Genomic DNA, 23,589 nt, shown 5'->3' with positions numbered 1-23,589 from the left:
GAACATTAATCAAATCCCTTTGTAAATTGGTATTTCTCATTGGTTAATAATAATTTAAAATGACCTGTCGGTTGTGCATATCATTAGCAAATACACCCAAACATAGTATTAAAAAACAGAGGCGAGGTTTACTTACCTAAATAACAGTTTTTAAGGGACTGTGAGGAAAAAGTAAAAATCTTACTACTGAAAATAAATACACAGTCTTAAGTTTTTATGATTTAAGCTTTTAAACTAATATATGTAGCTGTTATACATTTGTTTCTCACAATCCTTTAAAATTGTACCTCAGGTGAGCAAACCAACTTGCTAAAAGATAATCATTTTAGGTTTTAGACTTGCATTCTATATATATGTGTGTGCGTGTATGCAGAATTTGACTTCTCTTTTGTATGATATTTTGATCCGAAGTTCAAATCGAAACATATGTTAGAATAATGATGTATTAACCTGTAGTCAAAGTAATTCGTTGAAAATTAATATTAATTAATTAGGTGGTTCTTATATATGGCTAGCAGCTCAAAGATCTGGAAGACCGCGTAATTCTAGTCTTCTGGAAGAGAGATTGAAGCTCTAGATACTAAATTCCAAATGAATGTTAAACAAATTAGTAAATTATGAATTAGGTACGACGGTACGTGCTCGACATGCAAATTAAGGCTGAAATGTCATAGAATATAATTAAAACAAAAAAGTAGCGCGGATTTTGGAAGTACTGTTTGAGAGTAACATGGATTCATGTCATGGGCGGAGTTGAATTTCAGGCATGCATATATGCGATGATTGCGATCACCATGCGTTTATTAGAAAATAATCATAATCTGTTGCTTGAATCATGCCTTAATTCATTAATCTCATCTCTCCGATCTCATCACCTACTATTTCTTTCTTATTATACATCAAATATTTTTTCCTCTTTAATTAATTTGATATACATCGTTAACTTTCTCGACATATAGTTTAAGCTTTAATTTGGAGGATATACTCGTGCATCTTCTAATGTATGTGTCAGCTGGAGGATTGATCGATCAGTCTGTACGCATTAAATTATTTTTTATAATTTCCAAGGTTTCTAGAAATTAAAGATCAACATGCAGTATAATTTCAACTGCATACCAACCATGCAGAAAAAAACATACATAAAAATCAATACCGCGCACAGAGTAGCTAGCTATCCGCTAACCAACCAAATAAGTTGACGTACAGCAAGTAATTCTAGAAATCTAAAGGGACCCAATTTGCACGTTGACTTTGATTCAAACTAGTGGCGGAAGGACGTGGAAGGCTATATGGGCTCAAGCCTAGACGAGGTTTTGGGCTAAAAACCTTTAGGTATATATATATCTCTACCTTTCAGTCCATACCAGCCCAAAGAAAATAAAAATTATCCATCAAAGTCGCGTGTATTCCCAATCTCCCACAGCAGCTCCCAGTCTCCCACAGTAGGTCAGATTTGTGCGTTTCGATGAAACAACTCCTCTAAGTGGCTAAGTCTCTCTTCGAAAGCGAAATGCCTCAAGCAATCCACACCCAAATTCCTTTCTTGTGGAAAATCTCACCCCTTGTTGTCCAGTAGCCTCAGTCTGCGACGCAGACCAAGGAATCTCCAAAGCAACAATCTTTCTTTCGCTTTCTTGTAAACAAGGTATGAAGCTCTGTTTATCTCCCCTGTTTTGAATTTTTGATACATCTCTGTTCTTCTTCCTGCTCTGTTTTTCCCAATGGGGTTTTCTCAAAGAAATCCCAGATCTCCTCTCGCCGATTCTGTTTGCTAATTGCTACTAGTGGCGGATGTAATTGACTAATTGTGAGTTGGGCTTTTGTGTATAAGTTGAGGATTGGGGGGGGGGGGGGGGGGGGGAGCGAGAGAGATTCCATGTTAGCTGAGGATCTTGATCATGGTCGATGCCTCGGTGGATAGCCTATAAGGCTATGATGATTGTATTTTTAGTTAGAATTACCGACTGATGTCTTTGATGATAAATTACTGGCTAAAAAAAAGAAAAAAGAAAATAACAATAAAGTGAATGAGCTTTTGTTGGCTAGAATTACCGACCGTTGTATGTTTTGATTGAAAATAATAAAGGTGTGAAGATGAGCCTCCCACTGAGTTCCAAACCTCAAAAAAAAAAAAAAAAAAAAAAAAAAAAAAAAAAAAAATTGTGCACTTCTAATTATACCTAGACAACAATTGGATCCTGGATCTGCCACTGATTCAAACCCTGCAAAATAATGATGAAAAATGTATCAATTAACACTGTCAAGAAGAAGCTTTTAAGAAATTAAGATCGAGAGGGTTTTATATATGTTCTGTATATATCGAATTATCGATCACCACTTACTGTTGAAATTCAACGTTAACAAATGAAGCAGAAGAGTTGGCGATGGCGGCAAATGCAGTTGTGGAAAGCACCATGGTAGCATCATTCCTCGAAGGCCTAGACTTAGAAGAAAGCGCGCGATCCACAATCTTGATCTGAATCGTCTGCTGCCCCGGAATGCAAGTTTTCGGGACAGCGGCGCTTATGCATCTCACCAGATACTGCCTGCCACAGGCTGCTCCGTTGTCCCATATTCCTTCTCCGGCTGACCCAAACAGGTTGCTTGAAGGAAACTGCGACGGATCGCTACCAAAGCAGGACGTAGCTGTAGGTATTGTACATAAACTCCTCATTAGAATCGTGGTAGAGTATAAAACAATCACAAACTTGCATTTCCAAAACTGAAGCAGTTAGGAAATGACTGAACCAGCAGTTAGGAAATGAGCGATCTAAAACTAGCTTCAAGTATATGCTTGAGCGCAGGGAGTGATAATACTTACGCAGATAAGGTGGGCTGTAGTGGGCAGCGGTGCCAACATCGGCCTGAGAGGGACGGAAGAGAGTTGCGAGAACGAAGAAGAGCAGGAATGGAGGGAACCGAAGAGGACTAGACATGCTTTCTTCGCAAATAAGAAATTTGATTAACTATCAGATCGACTGCATATCTATACTATTATTAAGAGAAGAGGCTTTGTTAGCTAAAATCTAAAATTTTGACATAATTAACCCTAGAAGATTAATAAACTTTGAAAATTAATTAAATCACAAGGATAATTAAGACATTTACAAAATATATTTTTATTAAAAAAATTTGAAAAAAAATATCCACAACCCACTTTTCTCTCTCCCATTTTCTTTTCTCTGCAATAACCAACTTTTTTCTTTTTTATTTTCTGAAAAAAAAATTTAATAACTTGCACATGCAGAGCATGTGTGGAAAAATGCTAGTATATAATTAATAATGCTGCAGTTGTCTTATGTTCTGTTGAGGATATAATGAGACATAATTGAGAAATGGAAGATCCATTCAAAATCAACGATTGAAAAGTTAGGTTCATTTTAAATGAGGTGCGTGACAGTTATTTGTTAGATAATATTAGGACAACATTAAGGGTTCAAATTTGAGTTGAAAAACTGTAATCCCGCTAATTAATAAAGTGAAAACAGGAGAGAAAACAGATAGAAACAAAAACAAGAGTAAAAACAACAAAGCATATATGCAGCAGAAACTAAAAAAAAATAAGCAAAGAGATATCTGACCCCAATATGATAGTGGTTACAACTAATGCATGTACTTGCTAGCTAGATTTTAGGAGAGAGCAGAGATGGAGGAGATCGATGGTTGAGCTAGGTTCAATGGTTTTGGTATTATCGTAACAAAGTTCCAAACAGATGCAATTCTCCTTTGCTTATTCGTGTTGTAGTTCATGATATCAATCCGTCAACCAACTCTTTTTGTCCACAATATTTACTTATACTTTATGTGAAGCCAACTTCTTTGTCGATATTCTTGCATGTATCGACCTATTAAGTTAAGAATCAAGCTCTTCTTCTTCACGAGAAAAAATCTAAAAAGGGAAATATATGACCCAAAATATAAGAGTTTTGAACAAGATGGTGACTGATTGACCCTCTTGATTAAGCTAGGCGAGGAGGAAAAACCCTTGTTTAGCCTTTTATTTTCAATTAGACTTATTTCATCCAGCTTTTGATATCATCAAAAAACAAATATTTTTATCATCGATCAATGATTCAATAAGATTGATCCTTGTTCCTTAAACGGCTTTTAAGTTACCTGCAGGCTAGTTAGCTATTGCTAGCTGTCTTCTTAATTAGTTAAATTTCATGATCTTCGGCTCAAAAATAAACTATATACTAGAAAGGATAGAGTAATGGGAATTATATATACTGGTGAAGAAGAAACAATTGGTTTTCGTTATCTAGTTAGCCAAAAACAAAAAGTTGGCGGCAGCCCCAGGATCGAACTGATATAAGTTGAAGAATAATCCAAGAACTGAGACAAGATATACAGCTAGCAGAATCTGAAATATTCTCTTGAGTGCATATATATATTACGTACGTATGAATCTCAGCCGCCCATTGCCTAGAGTTCAGTTACAGAACAGAATTGAACTATGAAGTTCCATCTGGTACAAGGACGACAAAGCTAAATGTTGCCGCCTCCATCTCATCTGTGCTACAAAGTCTTCACAGATCGAGTGTCGATCATGAGCAGACTCAGCACCCTTAATATGATGTCAAGCCACCTCACACAACACATGGGGTTTATTAAACCGCGAATTAGGATTTAGGGTTTAGCAGGATATACATGACCCGGCCATTAGTCCTTAACAAGTAATGAAATGTCTAAAATTTAAAAAGCTGCCTCTGCAACTATTATCAGGTCTGCTACATATATGGCTGATCGTTGCTTAAAAGTTGTGTAATCTCTAGCCCCTTAATTTTAACATTCAATTAATTGAACAAAGTAGTTTTATCTCAAAATGCCTTGGATGTTATTATTAGTGAATATCCAGTACAATTTTGAAGTCTTATGTCATGGAGGTGTATATATAGCTTCTTTCTTCAAAAACTTGTAATATTTTTGTTTTTAAATGATCTCATTCGTCAAAAATTTATGCAGTACTCATTGATCACTTGAAAAGAAATAAAATAAAATTATGCATTACTCTATACACCAGTTGAGATTAACCCATATACATATACAGAAGATTAAATGGTTTGACGGAAGTTTTCCCCAACCAACCTTGAACTCTTAAAGAGGAAAAGCTCATCAAAATTGAGAATCCACCATGGTCTAGATCGACTTTACATGTCCAAAAATGTATTGATTCACACAAGATCTATGTTTTCCTTGCTATATATATGACGAACAAATATGAAATGCCATCCAAGATCTAAAATCACAGTCAGTACGACCATATACATAACATGCGCTTTAAGTTGTAACATTAAAATTGGGTATTAGTGAAGGCCAGGGGAGATAAACATACCTGCTAAGTGCAGAACTGATTATCAGCTAGCGCCTGAAGAATTAACAGATCGAGCCTTGTACTGAAGGCTGCAAGTGCTGATGGACAAATTCAAATTAACGAACTGAAGCTCCGGACAATATTGTGGATGGAAGGAGAAAGATATAAAAGAAAATGAAATCTCAACAAGATATATTAGGTAATGCAATAACTGATTCAATATTGATCAATTCCTCAGCAAACGTTTCCTTGCAAGGGAGATACTCCTCAAATGTACGTTACGCTGTGGTCAATTGACTCAATTCAAACGTAATATACTTATCTTCACCACAAGATAATTGTTTAAATGATAATGCAGCAAGATGCATGTGAAGCAACTTGGTGGTCAATAGAAATATGGAAGGATATTAACTAAAATTGACATGATTGATATCACTGTTCGTAGCATAATTATTTTGTGACTTATACACACACAGATACCATGCCAATTAATATTAACTAAAAAAAATGTTACCGAAAAATGACTCAAAATTTATGACGATCTGTTTTAAATTGTTTTTTTTGGTTGTTGTTGATAAATTTTTTTTTTTTTTTTTTTTTGAAGGGAAAGACGACAAACTATATTAAGTGAAACTGAGAAGTACATGGAGCGATGCAACAGCATCGAAAGAAAAACAATAAAGCATAACAAGATGCACAAACGCATCTATAAAGTAGGAAAATAATAAAGGATAGCAAGATGCACAGACGCATCTAAAATTAAAGGTAACCATGTGACTTGATGTCGGACGACATCGCTGCACTGCATATGTCACGAGAGCAGTGTAAATATATGAGTAACCGTAACCGTAACCGTAACTGTAACCGGTGATATGATCACCTAGGAGAGGTGATTCGCTCACCAGGAGTTTGAAAGTAACCGAGGGTGTCAAAAACTCGAAAGTTAACAAACAAACTCCCAAGAACCAGAACAAATACCAGATCAATATGAGCAGTTGTCTCGGATCTAAGATCCGGATTTGTAAGCGACCAGGATCCCAAATACGGATCCAAATCCGGCCCGAGACCAAAGTCAAGTCTGCCAGAGCAGCCTTGACAACAGCCCAAGCCCATTCGAATCTGATTAGGGCACCCCAGCACCATCTCTTCTCTGAGCACTCGAAAGCTTCCACCTCTGAGCACTGGAAAGCCTCCGCACCCAAACCCCAGTGATCCGAGCGGCCGCGCTGTCTGAATCAATCCGGGGCTCCACCAAACCTTGATGGAAAAGACCATTCCGGGGAAGGCAGCTGCGCAATAGATCTGGGATGCCCCACCACGTTGATTCGATCTGCGAATTCTGCCAGAGGCGGCCCGAGTGCAACCCCTCCAACCCTCGTCGAAGAAGAATCAACCATCGTTCCAACCTAGCACACCGGACGGGGTCAGCCTCACCTAGTACCGATTCGGTGACAACACCACCCGATCAATCTGGTCTGGGCATGCCCTGAACATCCAAGCACAAACCAACCCGACCCACCACACCAAATTTGAGACGCGCCCGCTGAGGCCTTGACGAACCACCACCGTGAGCCGCCATCCGCGATGATAGATAGGCTATCATCCTAAACGCCGATCGAGCCGGCAAAGAGCAGGCCGCTTCCAACTCCACGCAGGGGACCGTCATTGGATCAAATGAGAAGGAGGGAAGACGAGAGTCCCCGCTCCAAAGGTCAGACACCACAAAAAGTGAAGGAATAGAACCCCATTGAAGGGGGAAGGTTCTGCAAAACCACGCCCAAGGGCGGCGACCGCTCAACCCTAGCAGCGCACTAGTAGGTCTCATTATCTAAAAAAAATAACCTGCTGTTTCAATCATTGATAAAATTCTTCTTGATCTATGAGAACAGAGAAATGCCAAGTATATATAGAACAAAATAATATTATTCTCAAAAAAGAACAAAATAATTATTGCCGTATTGGGTATTGGAGAGTAGGGGGACTGCCGGAGCCAGAGTGTGTGGCCGGTTAGGTATTTAAAGATGGTTCTAAATGGAGGCTCCGACCCGGATTATGCTCATCCCTTCATTTCCTTTTGTACTATTTGCGAATAGATACTCTCCCACTTATTCTCTCTCTGTCTCCACTCAACCTCTCTGTTCATTTCCGGTTCGTCTTTACTTACCAACATCCTTCTCTAGTCTCTACTCTCCTCTACAACACAACTCTTCTTCTGTCTCATCACATGCACTAGGACATTATTACCCTCCACACTTGTGGATTATTACAAGCTCAAGGCTTAAATGCTTTGGTTCTTATCTCTCTGACATTAGTTCTTCATCATTTTCTGCACCTGAGCTCTCAAATTGTGCTCCTGTTCTCAAATTCATTGATTTGGGAGAGTTGGGCATCTGGTTTTTGTTATGGGTGCTGCTTCTGCTGGGTACCCATTTGGAGTTACTTCTCATTGCTATGGAAAGATTGGGGCTTTTTCTCATAAAGTCCAGTTATTTGGAGCTAATTTTCCACCTCGTGTGGAATTTCCAAGAACCAACTTGTACCCAAGTTCTGCTTCCTCCATATCATCCAAGGTAATCACTTTCACTTCCATGTCTCTCTTATTGAATGTTACGGTCATCTGCATGATTGCCCAGAAACTGAGAATCAGAGAGAAAATTGGGAATTGGAACCTTCATGTTGTACTTGCAGTGAGATATGATTTTGTAGTTATGAGGCACAAGTGTTGTAAAATCATAAATCAGTTTATTCCCATTGGTGGGTGTGTGGCAATGTGTATGTTTGTCAGTAGCATCTCTAAAATGAAAAATCTTTTTTTTTTGGTGAGTAAAGACTAAAGACTTTGTTTTAGGATGTTCAGAAACATAAAAGGTAGAGTCTTCCATAAGGAAGATGAGAATTGAAATTAACATTAATACAATTATGTCACTTCTTCTCATAAATGAAAGGTTTCAAATGGTCCTGTAAATTCTTGCTCCCATTAGATATGTTGTTTTTAGTTTGATTTATAACCTGGATCATATTTTAAAATGATTTGACATGGATGCAGAAGCTCGGCCGTATTGGTTGATCTGGATCCATAAAAGTATGACACCCTTAAAATGGTGGAATGTTTGTATTATTCGCTGTTACATTAGTAGTTGATATCTTCCTTTCCTCGATGCAGGAAATAGTCACTCAAATATGTTCTCTACCTGATAGTGGTGAATTCTTCCCAGAAGAAGTCTCGACACCCATTCTCGATTCAGTTGAAAATCCTATGCACCTGAAGAACTTGTCCCTTAAAGTTAGTTTTGAGGCATTCAGATACTTTGCTTCTTGTGCTTAGACTTAAATGCATAGCTTTTACTCACCACAGAATGATCAGTGCAGGAACTGAAGCAATTATCTGATGAAATCCGTTTAGAGTTATCATCTATAATGCTGAAAACACGGAAGTCTTTTAAAGCCAGTTTGGCAGTAGCGGAGTTGACAATTGCAATACACCATGTTTTCCATGCACCAGTTGATAAGATACTATGGGATGCTGTAGAACAAGTAAGACCATAACACATATAGCTTTCTCTTTGTATGAATGCTTAGTTCATAGAGAGACATGCAAGTTATGGATTACTTTTAAATGAATCATTGTTTATTCTGATATAGTTGGCTCTTCTAGGTACTTGAATATTTCCCAGCTGTTCCAGTCCATTTACTGTTAGTGCGCTTCTATTTTTTTATTTTTCTAGTGATTGTATGAATAGAATTTGAAACATGTCTCTTGTGGTGGCAGACATATGCTCATAAAATTCTAACAGGACGGCGGGCCCTCATACATACTCTGCAAAGAAATGGTCTTTCTGGTTCTACATCACATCCTGAGAGTGAATATGATCCATTTGGGGCAGGGCATGGGTGCAACAGTGTTTCGGCTGGACTTGGTAGGACATAATTCTCATTTGTTTCCTGTTTGTGATAATTAACTGTCTTCCAAGAAAGTTCACGCTTGTATTCAATGTAACTTGAATAGCGTGCTTCTCTATCTAGATGTTCTGGTAATCATATGTTCTTTCCATATCAGTGTTGTTTTATGTGCAGATATTATTATCCTTTCAAGTTTGATCAGTGAACTTTGTTTTTTATCCTTATTTTTTTGACTGCACTGCAAAAATTGAACCGCAGTAGTACTGCTTTATTTTTCAAAATCATACTCAGAATTTCAACCTGATGTTTTGTTACAGGGATGGCAATTGCACGGGATTTAAAAGGGAAACGAGAGCGTATTGTTACAGTCATCAGCAATGGTACAACTATGGCTGGTCAAGTCTATGAGGCGATGGGTAATGCAGGGTATTTTGACTCGAATATGGTAGTTATTTTAAATGACAGTAGGCATTCTTTACACCCAAAGATTGAAGAGGGCCCCAAGACGTCTATTAGTGCTCTATCCAGTACCCTAAGCAAGCTCCAGTCAAGTAAATCCTTTCGGAAATTTAGAGAAGTTGCTAAGGTACTTCGAGCTTTCTGTAGTTTTATTCTAATCAATTCTTCTGCTAGGAATAGAAGATTATTGAATAACTTGAGGACTTCCATATATACATATATATATATATATATGTGTATTTTCAGATATATCAAAATGCTTGAAATCGAGAGATATCTTGACCAAAAGAAAAATTCAAACCTTGGCAGAATTTAGCTATCTGAGCATGCAGAAGTTATTTGGTTTTAATTGGCCTACATATGAGAAAGAATGTATTTTTCTTGGTATATTTTGAGACGTGAAATATATCCTGTTACTGCGCTTAGCTTTATGCCTTATGCTTTTCATTCTGTGAAATGACTCCCGCTTTTTTTTTTCTCAGGATGTTACTAAAAGAATTGGTATGCATGAATTGGCAGCTAAAGTTGATGAGTATGCACGTGGTATGGTGGGTCCACCAGGAGCAACTCTTTTTGAAGAGCTTGGATTGTATTACATTGGTCCTGTTGATGGACACAACATTGAAGACCTGATTTGTGTTCTACAACAAGTGGCATCTTTGAATTCAATGGGTCCTGTATTGGTTCATGTTATAACAGAAGAAAATCGGGGAGTGGAAAACAACCCAAAGCTTGAGGGGGAATACAAGCAGCAGGAAGGTATTTCGTTGCCTCTCTTGTTTCCTCTCTGATGTTCGTTTCATATTCTCTCCAAAATGCTGTGGCAACATTGGGATTCGTGAGTTGATTTAGGTCTACTGTAGCTACACTCGAGCCTGTTTAATGTGGTTTTATATTTCTGACCTGAGGCTTGGCCCTGGTTCAGCCCCTTTAGTGATTCTCATTTTCTATCTGGTTTTCTGGCCCTTCTGATCTTCTATGTACAGGATTAAAAGACATATTCAATTTGATCTGACATATATATCATTTTACACTTCCCAAACCTCACAGGTTTAAGTAGTTCTGATGATTTAGCGTCCAGAATGCACCGTAGAACTTATAGCGACTGCTTTGTGGAGGCTTTAGTTATGGAGGCAGAGCAGGACAAAGATATCGTGACTGTTCACGCTGGGATGCACATGGAAGCATCATTTGAACTATTCCGTGACCGATTTCCTGATAAGTTTTTCGATGTGGGAATGGCTGAGCAACATGCAGTTACTTTTTCTGCTGGTTTGTCACGTGGAGGGCTGAAGCCATTTTGCATAATCCCTTCTGCATTTCTACAAAGAGCTTATGATCAGGTTTTGCAATTTCTCACATCTGCTGGTTTTATAGTAATTACATTTATAACAATGTGAAAGAATAACGACACTAATGTCCCTGAAGCTCATTTTCTCATGGCCTTTTTTAGGTAGTTCATGATGTAGATCGACAAAGAATTCCAGTGCGTTTTGCCATAACAAGTGCAGGCTTGGTAGGATCTGATGGTCCCATGCAGTGTGGGGCATTTGATATAACATTTATGTCATGCTTACCCAACATGATTGTCATGGCACCATCCAATGAGGATGAGCTTGCCAACATGGTGGCCACTGCAGCCCGCATTGATGATCGTCCAGTTTGCTTCCGATATCCCAGGGGTGCCATTGTTGGGATGGATCATTCAATTTGCAGTGGGATGCCCATCGAGGTACTTGTTCCTTTTTAGCTTCATCACTTAGAAAGAACTATAGTTCTATACCACTCTTTACCAACAGGAATATCTAAAAACTTGGTGGTACATTTTCATAATGGTTTGTTTTAACCAAGTAATATTAGACAATATAACTTCTTCTCATGCCTCTGTTTTAATTCGTTTTCCCTTCTGAGCAGATTGGAAAAGGGAAAGTTCTTGCAGAAGGTAAAGATGTGGCTTTGCTTGGATATGGATCAATGGTTCAGAACTGCCTTAAGGCTCGGTCTCTTCTTTCGAAGCTTGGCATTGAGGTAACCGTTGCTGATGCGAGGTTCTGCAAGCCATTAGATATTAAGCTTCTTAGGCAGCTTTGTGAAAACCATTCATTTCTGATCACGGTTGAGGAAGGGTCTATTGGAGGATTTGGATCCCATGTTGCACAGTTCTTTGCGCTCGATGGACAGCTTGATGGAAAAATTAAGGTAATATTTATAGCAACATGGTTCTGGTACTCTAATTCTCCTTATGTATCTGATCCTGCTTCAGTCATTGAGCATGCATCAATCAGATACATACCTTAACTTTTAACACATCATCACTTATATCTTTGTTTTCTCTGTTTCATTTAACTTTCCAGTGGCGACCAATTGTTTTACCAGACAACTACATTGAGCATGCATCCCCAAGTGAACAACTAGCTATTGCTGGGCTGACTGGACACCACATAGCTGCAACAGCGTTAAGTCTGCTTGGCCGAAATCGTGAAGCCCTCCACTTAATGTGTTAGTCTGCTAGAGGCCTGCTTTTTCTTTCCTTAGAGAAAATGCTGCTTAGCAGAAGAAAGGAAAATGCAGATTGAAGCTCAAGCAACATATACTCTACTGAAGTATAGGGAACCTGTACATGTACCTATTTGTATATAGGTTAGAAGCTAAAAGTCTTCAGCCCAAAGTCCCAGACTTCCAATTGCTGGTGTCAAATATACTATATTGTGCAGCTATATCTTCAATAATAAACATGAAATTTCATCATAGGTGTCTCTCTGAACCTTGTTACATTGTGTCTCGGATAAACTAGTTGGTTATTGGCAAGATAGGCCTATAAAATGACAATAATGCCTGGTCTCCCAGAAAATCACAACTATGAAACATATCATGTTCTTATAGTAATATGAATTGAAGATCTTGAATTGTAATTCAACAAAGCTAAGAACAAAGTCAAGACATACCATCAAATGTTTACCCATTTCCAGTAACAATGAGCAAAGGTCAAAGGTGAGTCATGGCAAAGCATAATGAAACTGCCTCAAAAGCAGCTTTAGGCGTTTGTTACAGACACTAGACAAAATGAGGAATTCAGTTTTGCTTTATGAATCATATGCAGTGTGTGAGATTAGATCTCCCATTATGTATATGCTTTTTGCTAGAGGTAGAGCTAGAACTAACAAAGTATATATGTAGCACATGGGTATATGCTTATGCATAGCTATAATTTTCTATTAGTCTATTACCATTGTCTAGTCCATTGGTTGGAGTTACATCCTTGATCTAACAAAACCTAACTAATAAACTTTAATTACCTAACTAAAGTATGCTATACAAGCTCTAACGCAAAGTATATTTTCTCCAAAAATTAGGTAAAACTCGACTCTCGATCAGACTCTACCTCTTACACGCACTAGGGTTTGTCGATCAAGCAGAGTCTTATATTGGATCCAAATTGAAATAAACTTTACACCTAAACGCACTAAATGTGGATCCCAGATGGTACTACTAGCTAGCTAGAGGCACAAGGCTCGAACAGATGTTTTGTTTTTTAACACGGTTAGATATCTATTTCATAAACAAATCAATTGATGATAGATAGATCGAGATCGAAATGTATCGTGTAAAATCTTTATATATTTATTTTTTTCAATATGGAACAATACTTGACGTACGTTACCATTTCAAAAGTTGCAAGATGAGGACGTATGGCAGTAGGGCAACGCAATAAACATGAGGACCCGGTCACCCGAAGGACGTGGACTCCAACAGATCGAGTCGGTGTCACACACTGATATGAAGATCTGTGCATGCAGATCAATTGTCATGCATGCATAATGCATTCATACACAGTCAAGCTGCGAAAGCTAAAACGAAGCTGTGCTCGGCTAGGATTTTCTGTACGTATCTGCATGAAAGCTGTGTCTTCATTGCTGGACAGAATAACATGCTGTCTATCTCTTTTCTTCTGCTGTAAATTTTGAAAGAGAAGAGGATGTCATCAGGCTTCGAATTGATGGGTAGGTGGGTAGGTATATAGCAAACAAAAATGACAGAGAAATCCCAGAAGAGAAAGAACAGTACTCGATCATATCTAATCCACGCGGAGTTGGGAGGAGAAGTTTTAAGGCTTCCAGATGAGAACATATTATGTTCCGTAAGGTTAGCTAGCTGACGATCGTGACCTCAAAATTATTCCATTTTGTGTCTATTAAACAGCTACCAATGCTTGTTAAATATCAATTTGATATGAAAAAACAGTTATGCCCCCTTACAAGTCATAGTAAATTAAGTTAATAACAAAAAAAAAATCATAAAATTTGAAATCTTGTTTTCTATTTATACCGAGCAGTTCACAATGTTCACGTAACAACCTCATTTTCTTCCAACAAAAACCTTGAACCCAAATTTCACTTTTCATTATAATTGTTTCATCTCTTAGGTTTAATATGCATAGTATGGACAAAGTTGTAATGCAATCATGATTTCGAAGGCTTCTAATAAAGTATGTATAGTTTTATCTATCATTTAAAATTAAAAGGTTTGCTACCGCATAAAAGTTCAATCGCACTTCACTCAGTAGTAAATGGCTAGAGGAACATTATTTGTTCGGTCAACAAGCACCGAATAAAACTACTTATTTATTCGGCAAGATACCACCAAATAAGACAAATATGTCGATACGAAGGGCTTCTTTTTTTTTTCTTTTTTCTTTTTTGAAGTAAGGGCCGGTGCGGCTGCCCTCAAGCCTTGATTAGTGAAACAGCGGAATACATGAGGGGACATGATACCTAAACCCCAGAGAACAAATTACAACAAGAGAACTTCCTGAGATAATAACAGGAGCCTCAACTACAAATTAACATGTATCCTAATAGGCACCAACTAGCAAAGAGCGCTCTACTGGCGTCTCTATTTGCTTTGACATAAGTCATACAGCGGTGACACAACGGAAAGATAACTTGATCTGCAACTCGATTACAGCTTAGCATAATTTCCATACGTATAGCTTTCCCATCATGTTGCCACTGGACAAAACATCCAGCGACACTAAGTTTCACCCTGCCACGAGGCGGCAGCGACCATTTGACCAAGCAAGGAACTCGCCACCAACTTAGAGCAGACCAGGCACACAGAGTGCACTTACCGGGACCAAGCCCACAAACTCCTACCTGCACTCGATAGGGACTTATTGGAAATAAAAAGCAATACAATAAAACATAAATGTAACACTGGACCTGGGCCGAATACCAGCTAGCCCAGGCCCAGGCCCAACTACCAACGAGCCCAAGTCCTTCTTTAATATCAAAGAAAAGAAAAAACTTAAATGTTATCGTGAAGAAATTTTGGTTCATATAGATTCTGCTGGGTGTTTGAGTTTTGCTGGGTTTTATTAAAGAAATGATGTTATTGGAAAATTTACTATGTGTACTAAGAAATTTTATAATTTTCTAGGTGTAAAAAATTTGCTAAGTATAATTAGATATTTGCTGGATACATTTAAAAAGACGTTTCTTATCTAGTGTAGTTGTGTTGCAAATTTGCAATAATATCATTTTTGTATTTAACAAAATAAAGTATATACTCATTTATGTTTTCAGTGGTGGCTATGAGAAAAGAAGAAGAAAAATATAACCTAAATCTTGCTAGGCTGGGTTTCCGGAACTTTTTGTTAGTTGCATAAGTCATTCACGGATGACTAGTCGTAAACTTCCAGTCGTTTTTAAATTGCTAGAGAAAATTATGGCTTTTCCTCGCAAAGTTATGGAAGTTTCGGGTGAAGGTGTTTCAAAATTTTTGACATCTGTAGCAATTTAGTGTGATATTTATTGGTGAATGTCATACTAAAAAAAAGATTTATCAAAATAGAAAAAAGATAAATTTCAGAATCTATGCAATCTTCAGGAGAGTAAAAATCATAACTTCCCCAATCAAATTAAGAAAAATAGTAGATCATGCATGGATATTCTGTCAGAATTGTATTTCAGTTTCATGGTTGAGCCCTAATCTAAATAGCAATGAAGATGACAGACATCCTCCCACCTAAAAAACACAGAAAAGAACAAAACAAACTTTACAAACCCTCAGTTACGCGCTCTCCGATCTCGTCTCTCCTCCCCAATCCCTTCCCTCCACGTCAGCTTGTCTCCTCCCGGGTCCCGCGAAACCCGGTTGAACTCGGATCCTCCTGCATGTTTCCTCGTCTGTATTTATCTCCGAAACTTTCTCGAAAACCAAACATTTTGAGAAGGAAGCCAGCCAGACGCAGAGAGTCAGAGACACATTGCTAATAAAAGAAAATTTAAGGAGAGAGGGACAGGGAAGGGAGGCCTTTGTCCCTGCACCCTCTGGTTTAGAGTGTCTGAGACCTCCGGCGACCCTCCCCCGGCCGGAAATATACTCTCTCTCTCTCCCTTCTTCATCCGCCGCCGCCGGTCACATCCCACATTCTTCATAATCAACCAAACCAACTCTCCGCATTAAGGTAACATGATCTAATAAAAAACATGCAAACCCATGTTCTGTTTTGTGTTTTGGTGAAAATTTGTTTCACATTTGTGTCATGAGGCCTCTCTCTCTCACACACTATGGTACTGTTCATATTGTTTATTGTGTTTTTGAGTCCTGTTTTTCACCTAATGCTAATGGGATTCACATGACTTGGCTTTAAATTTGTTGATACCAATTGTGATTTTTAATCCACTCTGTTTTTTTTTTTCTTTGCAAAACAGGAATGGACAGCATCAAAAGTCCATTCAAGGGTATAGTCAATGATTTTAAAGGAAGAACAGCATGCTATAAACAAGACTGGATTGGTGGACTTTGTTCTGGCGTTAGGTAAATTAAGTCTTATGATCTTACTTTTGTGCGATTGATTCGATTTTAACTCATGGTGTTTTGAATCCATTTCAGGATATTAGCTCCAACCTTCTATATTTTCTTTGCTTCTGCGCTTCCGGTGATCGCCTTTGGGGAGCAATTGAGTAGAGATACAGGTACAGCATGTGCTCCTTATGGACATCATGCTAAAAAAGTAGAAACCTTTAAGAAAAATCTACTCTCTGCCTACCTAACATTATGTTTTAGTTTCTAGCTAGTTTTGTGTTTTTAGTTGAGATTTTTAATGGAGGAGCCTGAAATTTATGTTTGTATGATGGTAGATGGAAGCTTGAGCACAGTGGAGACATTAGCTTCTACAGCAATATGTGGTATCATCCAATCATTATTCGGCGGACAGCCTTTGCTGGTTTTAGGAGTTGCTGAACCAACCGTTATTATGTACAATTATATGTACACTTTCAGCAAAAAAAGGCCGGAGTTGGGGACCAAGCTATTTCTAGCTTGGACTGGTTGGTACGAATATCTTTGTCTTTTTCAATTTTCAGGTTGCCAATGTAGCTCAGAAAATGATGTTAATGATTTGTCCAATGTACTTATGTTACAGGGTTTGTGTCTGGACATCACTGTTGCTGATTCTTCTTGCAATTTTCAATGCATGTAACATCATATCCAGATTTACGAGGATTGCAGGAGAGCTTTTCGGCATGTTGATTTCAGTGCTCTTCATCCAAGAGGCCATCAAGGTACTGAGCTTTTTAACAAGAAACAAAACAAGTTTCGAGTCTAGTGCATTGACTAACTCTCGTACATGCTTATTGGCAGGGAGTAATCTCTGAATTTAGTATTCCACAAGCTGAGAGTCCAGATAAGGAGGAGTTCCGATTTGAATGGCTCTACGCCAATGGGTTGCTCGCAGTTATTTTCTGTTTTGGTTTGCTTTTGACTGCCCTTAAGAGCCGAAAAGCAAGATCATGGTGGTATGGCACAGGTAATAAATTGATATTTTTTTTGTTTTGTGATTTCATCTTTTTATGAAATTTTTCTACCAAAACTGGCTTTCGTTATTCTAAATAGCTGTTTTTGGGTGACTAACACAGGCTGGCTGAGAAGCTTTACCGCCGACTATGGGGTTCCCCTTATGGTCTTAACATGGACAGCAATGTCTTATGCTTTACCCAGTGAAGTTCCACATGCAGTTCCTAGGCGGCTCGTCTGTCCATTTCCATGGGACAAAGAATCACTGTACCACTGGACAGTCATAATGGTATTAGTTTTCTTCATTAAGTGACTTCTTGAGGAATTACGATGGTTCATATTTGGTCCCTATAAAGGCCATATTGCCTAAGACACTAATCAGAGGCTTGACATTTTAATTGCAGGACATGGGGAAGGTCCCAATCGTTTACATCTTTGCTGCCTTTATACCAGCCATTATGATAGCAGGTCTATACTTTTTCGACCACAGTGTAGCTTCACAGCTGGCACAACAGAAGGAGTTTAATCTTCAAAAACCATCCGCATACCATTATGATTTGTTACTGCTGGGAATAATGGTGTGTTTTGGGAGCTCAATCTATTTTTCCTGTTCTTTTGTAATATCTGTTCTGATACTGCTGATTTATTTTGATTGTTACAGACATTGATTTGTGGGTTGCTTGGACTTCCGCCATCAAATGGGGTCCTTCCACAGTCCCCCATGCACACTAAGAGTCTTGCTACACTAAGGAGGCAGGTGATCCGAAAGAAGATGGTGAAGAGTGCCAAGGATTGCATGAAAGAAAATGCAAGCAACTCTGAGATTTATGGAAGGATGGAGGCTGTGTTTATAGAAATGGAAGGCGGCTCTCCTCCAAATCCCAAGGAGTTGGCAAACTTGAAGGAGGCTGTGATGAAAGCTGATGATGGGGGAGATTTGAAGGGAAAATTTGATCCTGAGAAACACATTGATGCTCATTTGCCTGTTAGGGTCAATGAGCAAAGAGTGAGCAACCTCTTGCAGTCGCTTCTTGTGGGAGTCTCAATATTGGGAATAGCCGCAATCAAAATGATACCTACCTCAGTTTTGTGGGGATACTTTGCCTATATGGCAATTGATAGTCTCCCAGGTAGTCAGTTCTTTGAGAGGATTTTGCTGCTCTTCATCAGCACTAGTCGCCGTTACAAGTAAGTCATTGTTTTAAGTGGTTTAGAAGTTTTCGTTAAAGAATTTTAGCCAACTTTCATATGGAGGCACAACAACACCTCTTAATTTGGAACATTTTTAGTTTGTTTTTCATCAACATTGGACTTCAATCCAGATTCACAAACAGCGATAACATTAGAGACCCCATGAGAATCTTTTTAATGTGTTGCAGATAGTTTTCATTCAAATACACTATGTGATGGTGCTTTAGAATTTAGATCATAGGCTTGAGTTTCATGTTCTCATTGTCTCATTGTCTTGGACAGGGTCTTGGAAGGTTCTCATGCTTCATTCGTGGAGTTAGTACCATACAAGTACATTGTTGGGTTTACGCTCTTCCAAGTGGTTTACTTTTTGATGTGTTTCGGGGTGACATGGATACCTATAGCTGGAATATTGTTCCCATTGCCATTCTTCCTTCTTATCAGCATAAGGCAACATGTGCTACCCAGGTTCTTTCACCCTGCCCATCTTCAAGAACTTGATTCTTGTGAGTGGGAAGAATGTCCTGGTGCTCCACAAGTAAGTCCCTTTAGCTTGCATCTAATTATTATCCACAGATAAAATATATTGCAATGTTTATGATGATGAAATAAAAAATAAAAACTCTGGTGTTCTGTGTGAGCAGGAAAAACCACATGAAGCTGGCGGTGACGAGGAGGGTACAGAATCGTTCTTTGATGCTGAGATATTGGATGAGATGACAACCAGCAGAGGCGAGTTGAAGCTTAGGACCAGCTTCAGTAGTACTGAAGACAGGTTTTCTCAGGTAAGTTAAACAAGACAATTTGTTTATCCTTTCTTGTGATTTACTACTACAATCAACAACTGATGTCATGCCACATTGCCTTTAAATATTTGTGCAGGTGCATCCCGACGATGCTCCCCGAATATGACAAGACAGTGGATTCTGATTAGAAATAAAATAGATTGATTGATTGATCGAGCTTCTGTTTTGTGCCTTGTGATGAGAGGATGATGATCAGTATGCTCCTCATCCGAGGATTGCTGACAAATGCGTCTGTCTGTCTGTTGTGCCACTCAATTATAGCAGAAGATATTAACAAAATACAGAAAAGGGAAGGATAGGAAGGTCTAGTTTGAAAGACAAAGTTATAAAGAAAAGCACATGTGGAAGGTCGACATTGTTTTTTCAAGCAAAATTAGAACAAGGATGGGGTAGTGAACAGAGGGATACAAGGTTAAATGGAAGTGTAAGGGGATTCAGGAATACTGTACTTGTATGCAAAATTGAACAAAGGGTGTAAATCCTTTTTTGATAAGAACCAAGTGGTTTATTAGAATTTCACTTTAATTGGTTCAATGTACTTACAAAAGTTAGTGGCTAAATCACAATTAGATTAGATCCCAGCATTCATTTAGTATATCCTTGTTTCTTTTTTGTTCAATTTTCCTTTTAGTGTTTCCAATGGATACAACTAAATCATCGATAATGATAGACATGAGCCGAGCGAGCCAACTTGTTGGGAATCAGCCCGAGCTTTGCACGAAGAAATTCAAACGGACCTTTGGAGAGAGTATTCGTAAATATGTCTGCAACATTCTCACTTGTCACCTCCTTCTTGTTAATTGTTCCATCTATAACCTTCTCTCGAATAAAATGTTGCTCAATCTCAATGTATTTAGTTGTAGCTGAAGAGAAATGGAATTGATTGAATTGCTTGTTGTCAATTGATTACAAGAGTTAACTGATATTTAAACTATTACAAGCATAGAGATGCTAAACAAGTGTGGGAGACAACATTGAGATGCCAAGGTCTTGAGCTCCTAACATGTCGTGGTCTTCTTATTCTCAATGTATGGGAGATGGTGACTTTGTACTTTTGAGGACAGAGAGCATGCTTTGTCTCTTGGTGGAGAGTTACTATTATTATCCCCCCGCAAGCTGATGCGGGGATGAGGAGCAATCAGCTTGGAACTTGGAACTGAGATCTGCAAAGCAATGCTTGGAAAGTACTTCGGTAAAGATATCGGCAACACTGGCAGCAGAGGAGGCAGGTTGAAGACGTGGATTGCCACTGGTTCTCGAATGAAGTAAAAGTCATGTCAACATGCTTTGGTCTAGATTGGAGAGAAAACAGAGAAGTAGACATAAACACAGTGGCTGAAAACACAGAGAAGAAGCAAACTGAATTGGTGTACCATGGAACTGACGAATAGAGAAAGAGAGAATTTTGAGTTTGTTTAAGAATGAAGAAAGGTAATAGTCGCACATGCAAAGTGGAGATGTAAAGTAAGGAAGAGTAAATCCACTGCACCAGACGCACGAACCCAAAGGGTCCCTCAAATCTACGGCCGACAGATAGGATTTCTTTCACAGAGAAAAGAAAAAGAGATAGTGAGAGGAGAGTCTGAACAGAGGAGAAGGAGAAGGGTTGTTGGGATTTGATGGGAATTTAGATATGGTGCTTCCGTTGTCAATGGAGGAGAATGGCAGCGGATTGATGTCAAAGGTAATTTAGGGTTTAGAAGAGTAAAGAGTGAGGAAGAGTAAATTCACTGCACCGCAGACGCACGAACCCAAATGGTCCTTCAAATCTGCGGGTCACGGAATGAAGATTATAATTTATAATAAAAAATGTGAGAGAGAGGAGAGTCTCAGCAGAGGATAATGGGAATGAGAGGAATACTTACAAAGAAATATAAGAAAAACTATATATATGAAATTACGAGAGAGAAGAATGAGTTGAGAAGAGTGAGTTTCAGAATGGGAGCCGAGGGCTCCAAATAGGTGACATTGAGTGCACCGACAGCAACACAAACTCAAAAGAGAAGGAAGAGACTGAAAAAAATAAGGTAAAAACAAGAGGAACATGACGCATGGTCTGGACAATAAGAAGAGAGAGTTGGCAAGCATGGGAAGAAGAAATTGTAAACAAAGGAAAAGGGAAAATGTGGCAGACAAGACTCTTTTGTCTTGATGTATTTGCTTTGTCTTGGTGTGGCAGACAATGGGGAAGATGTGGGAAATAATTAAAGAGAGAGAATTAAAGATTAAAAACTTGAAGGAGAGAGACCGGGAGGATGTGGGAGAAAAAGACGTAATAGGAATTAAAAAACTTGAAGGATGATTGGATAGAGAAAGATACATAGATTAATAGTGGGTTGTTCTTGTGGTTGACAAAGATGTTGTTGGCACGGTAGGTGTGAGAAGATGACCGAGAGTGGGCAGATTATAGAAAGTGAGTTTGGAATATAATATCTCAAAGGATGAGGAGATGAGGAGCAGAAGAAGAAGACACGAAGTAGAAGAGAGAGAGAGATTGTTGCAGACGAGTGGCCAGTGAAGAAGAGAGAGAAAGAGCAAGGCCTGCATCACTGGGGATTGCGGCGTGGTTCATCGAAAACGCTGCTCCGGCATGGCCCGGCATGGTTCATCGGGACGCTGCTCCGGCATGGTTCATCGGAGATTGAATGGCCCGGCATAGTTCATCGGGACGCTGCTCCGGCATGGTTCATCGGAGATTGAATGACCCGGCATGATTCATCGGGATGCTGCTCCGGCATGGTTCATCGGAGATTGAATGACCCGGCATGGTTCATCGGAGATTGAATGACCCGGCATGGTTCATCGGGACGCTGCTCCGGCATGGTTCATCGGAGATTGAACTAAGAAGAAGGTTCATAGATGCTGGATCTCGGAGAAGGGATGTTGGGATAGGGTGGGAAATTGAAACATGGTGCTTCTGCCATGATGGTGCTAGAAGCCTAGAATAACATATCAAGGGAAAAGAGGTAAGCAGACTTGAATCGGAAATTGAACTAGTGGGAAGAAGAATTCAGAAATGCTGCAATCGATTTTAGACCCGTGGGTGCATGGAGAAAATTACTCCATACACCCAGGGAAGGTTTTGGAGATCAAAGGATCAAGAGCTGTTAAGCAGTAGCTCTGATACCATGAAGAGAAATGGAATTGATTGAATTGCTTGTTGTCAATTGATTACAAGAGTTAACTGATATTTAAACTATTACAAGCATAGAGATGCTAAACAAGTGTGGGAGACAACATTGAGATGCCAAGGTCTTGAGCTCCTAACATGTCGTGGTCTTCTTATTCTCAATGTATGGGAGATGGTGACTTTGTACTTTTGAGGACAGAGAGCATGCTTTGTCTCTTGGTGGAGAGTTACTATTATTAGTAGCATGACAGACCGGATTATAAGCAAGCTTGATGGCACTTTGATTATCACCAAAAAGAGCAGTAGGCTTGTGAATTGGATGATAAACATCCTTAATAAGTCTTCGAAGCCAAATTTCGCTTTTGTTAGTTTGTTGATTATGTATTGTTTGCTTGCTTTGCTTTTGAAAGACATAATCAACAAACTAACAAAAGCGAAATTTGGCTTATGGTCTTAACATGGACAGCAATGTCTTATGCTTTACCCAGTGAAGTTCCACATGCAGTTCCTAGGCGGCTCGTCTGTCCATTTCCATGGGACAAAGAATCACTGTACCACTGGACAGTCATAATGGTATTAGTTTTCTTCATTAAGTGACTTCTTGAGGAATTGTTAGTTTGTTGATTATGTATTGTTAGTGTTCTATCACCCCAAACTTGGTGTATCCTTTTATTTTTTCTAATAAATAGGTGGTTGGATCTTCCGGTCTCTGTTTCAATGCAAAAAATAATGTATATGGATAAAACTCGGTCTTTCATAATGCATCTTTCTCTATGTTGTGCCACTCAATTATATCAAAAGAGAAGGATAGGGAGGCCTAGTTTGAAAGACAAAGTTATAATGAAAAGATAGCACATGTGGAAGGACATTGTTTTTGACTTTTTCAAGCAAAATTAGAACAAGGATGGAGTAGTGAAGAGAGGGATACAAGGTTTCCATTTAGTGTAAGCGGGTTTCTTTTACATTTTTGTACCTCTTTAGAATTTTGTAAT

General features: G+C 38.8%; 3 protein-coding genes across 8 annotated transcripts; 2 read left to right on the top strand and 1 right to left on the bottom strand.

The window, feature by feature from the left end:
• Nucleotides 1–2,149: 2,149 nt before the first annotated feature.
• LOC133738352 (EG45-like domain containing protein) lies at nt 2,150–5,586 on the bottom strand. Of its 5 annotated transcripts, none has more exons than XM_062165882.1 (4): nt 5,336–5,586; nt 2,822–2,991; nt 2,343–2,646; nt 2,150–2,222 (listed from the first exon to the last, which is right to left on the bottom strand). In XM_062165882.1, the coding sequence occupies exons 2-4, from the start codon at nt 2,934–2,936 to the stop codon at nt 2,216–2,218; spliced, it is 426 nt and encodes a 141-aa protein (XP_062021866.1). In that variant the 5' UTR covers nt 2,937–2,991; nt 5,336–5,586; the 3' UTR covers nt 2,150–2,215. The 5 variants fall into 5 exon arrangements, with proteins under 5 accessions (XP_062021866.1, XP_062021863.1, XP_062021864.1 ...); XM_062165879.1 differs by having other exon boundaries at nt 2,822–2,986; XM_062165880.1 differs by having other exon boundaries at nt 2,822–2,978.
• Nucleotides 5,587–7,311: 1,725 nt separating this feature from the next.
• Nucleotides 7,312–12,421, top strand: LOC133738351 (probable 1-deoxy-D-xylulose-5-phosphate synthase, chloroplastic). Of its 2 annotated transcripts, XM_062165877.1 has the most exons (10): nt 7,312–7,884; nt 8,478–8,597; nt 8,684–8,848; nt 9,084–9,231; nt 9,532–9,800; nt 10,156–10,432; nt 10,724–11,016; nt 11,127–11,405; nt 11,588–11,872; nt 12,028–12,421. In XM_062165877.1, the coding sequence occupies exons 1-10, from the start codon at nt 7,717–7,719 to the stop codon at nt 12,175–12,177; spliced, it is 2,154 nt and encodes a 717-aa protein (XP_062021861.1). In that variant the 5' UTR covers nt 7,312–7,716; the 3' UTR covers nt 12,178–12,421. The 2 variants fall into 2 exon arrangements, with proteins under 2 accessions (XP_062021861.1, XP_062021862.1); XM_062165878.1 differs by lacking the exon at nt 7,312–7,884 and having other exon boundaries at nt 8,679–8,848.
• A 3,461-nt stretch (nt 12,422–15,882) lies between these two features.
• Nucleotides 15,883–20,062, top strand: LOC133735917 (probable boron transporter 7). The gene is made up of 12 exons (XM_062163360.1): nt 15,883–16,139; nt 16,387–16,492; nt 16,568–16,650; nt 16,816–17,008; nt 17,100–17,238; nt 17,318–17,483; nt 17,593–17,759; nt 17,875–18,048; nt 18,132–18,658; nt 18,944–19,199; nt 19,306–19,446; nt 19,544–20,062. The coding sequence occupies exons 2-12, from the start codon at nt 16,389–16,391 to the stop codon at nt 19,571–19,573; spliced, it is 1,980 nt and encodes a 659-aa protein (XP_062019344.1). The 5' UTR covers nt 15,883–16,139; nt 16,387–16,388; the 3' UTR covers nt 19,574–20,062.
• Nucleotides 20,063–23,589: the final 3,527 nt, after the last annotated feature.

The sequence above is a fragment of the Rosa rugosa genome, chromosome 3 (genome assembly GCF_958449725.1).
Source record: "Rosa rugosa chromosome 3, drRosRugo1.1, whole genome shotgun sequence".
Taxonomy (NCBI): Eukaryota; Viridiplantae; Streptophyta; class Magnoliopsida; order Rosales; family Rosaceae; genus Rosa; species Rosa rugosa.
Note: the sequence above shows the minus strand (reverse complement) of the source record. Positions and strands in the feature narration are given on the sequence as shown.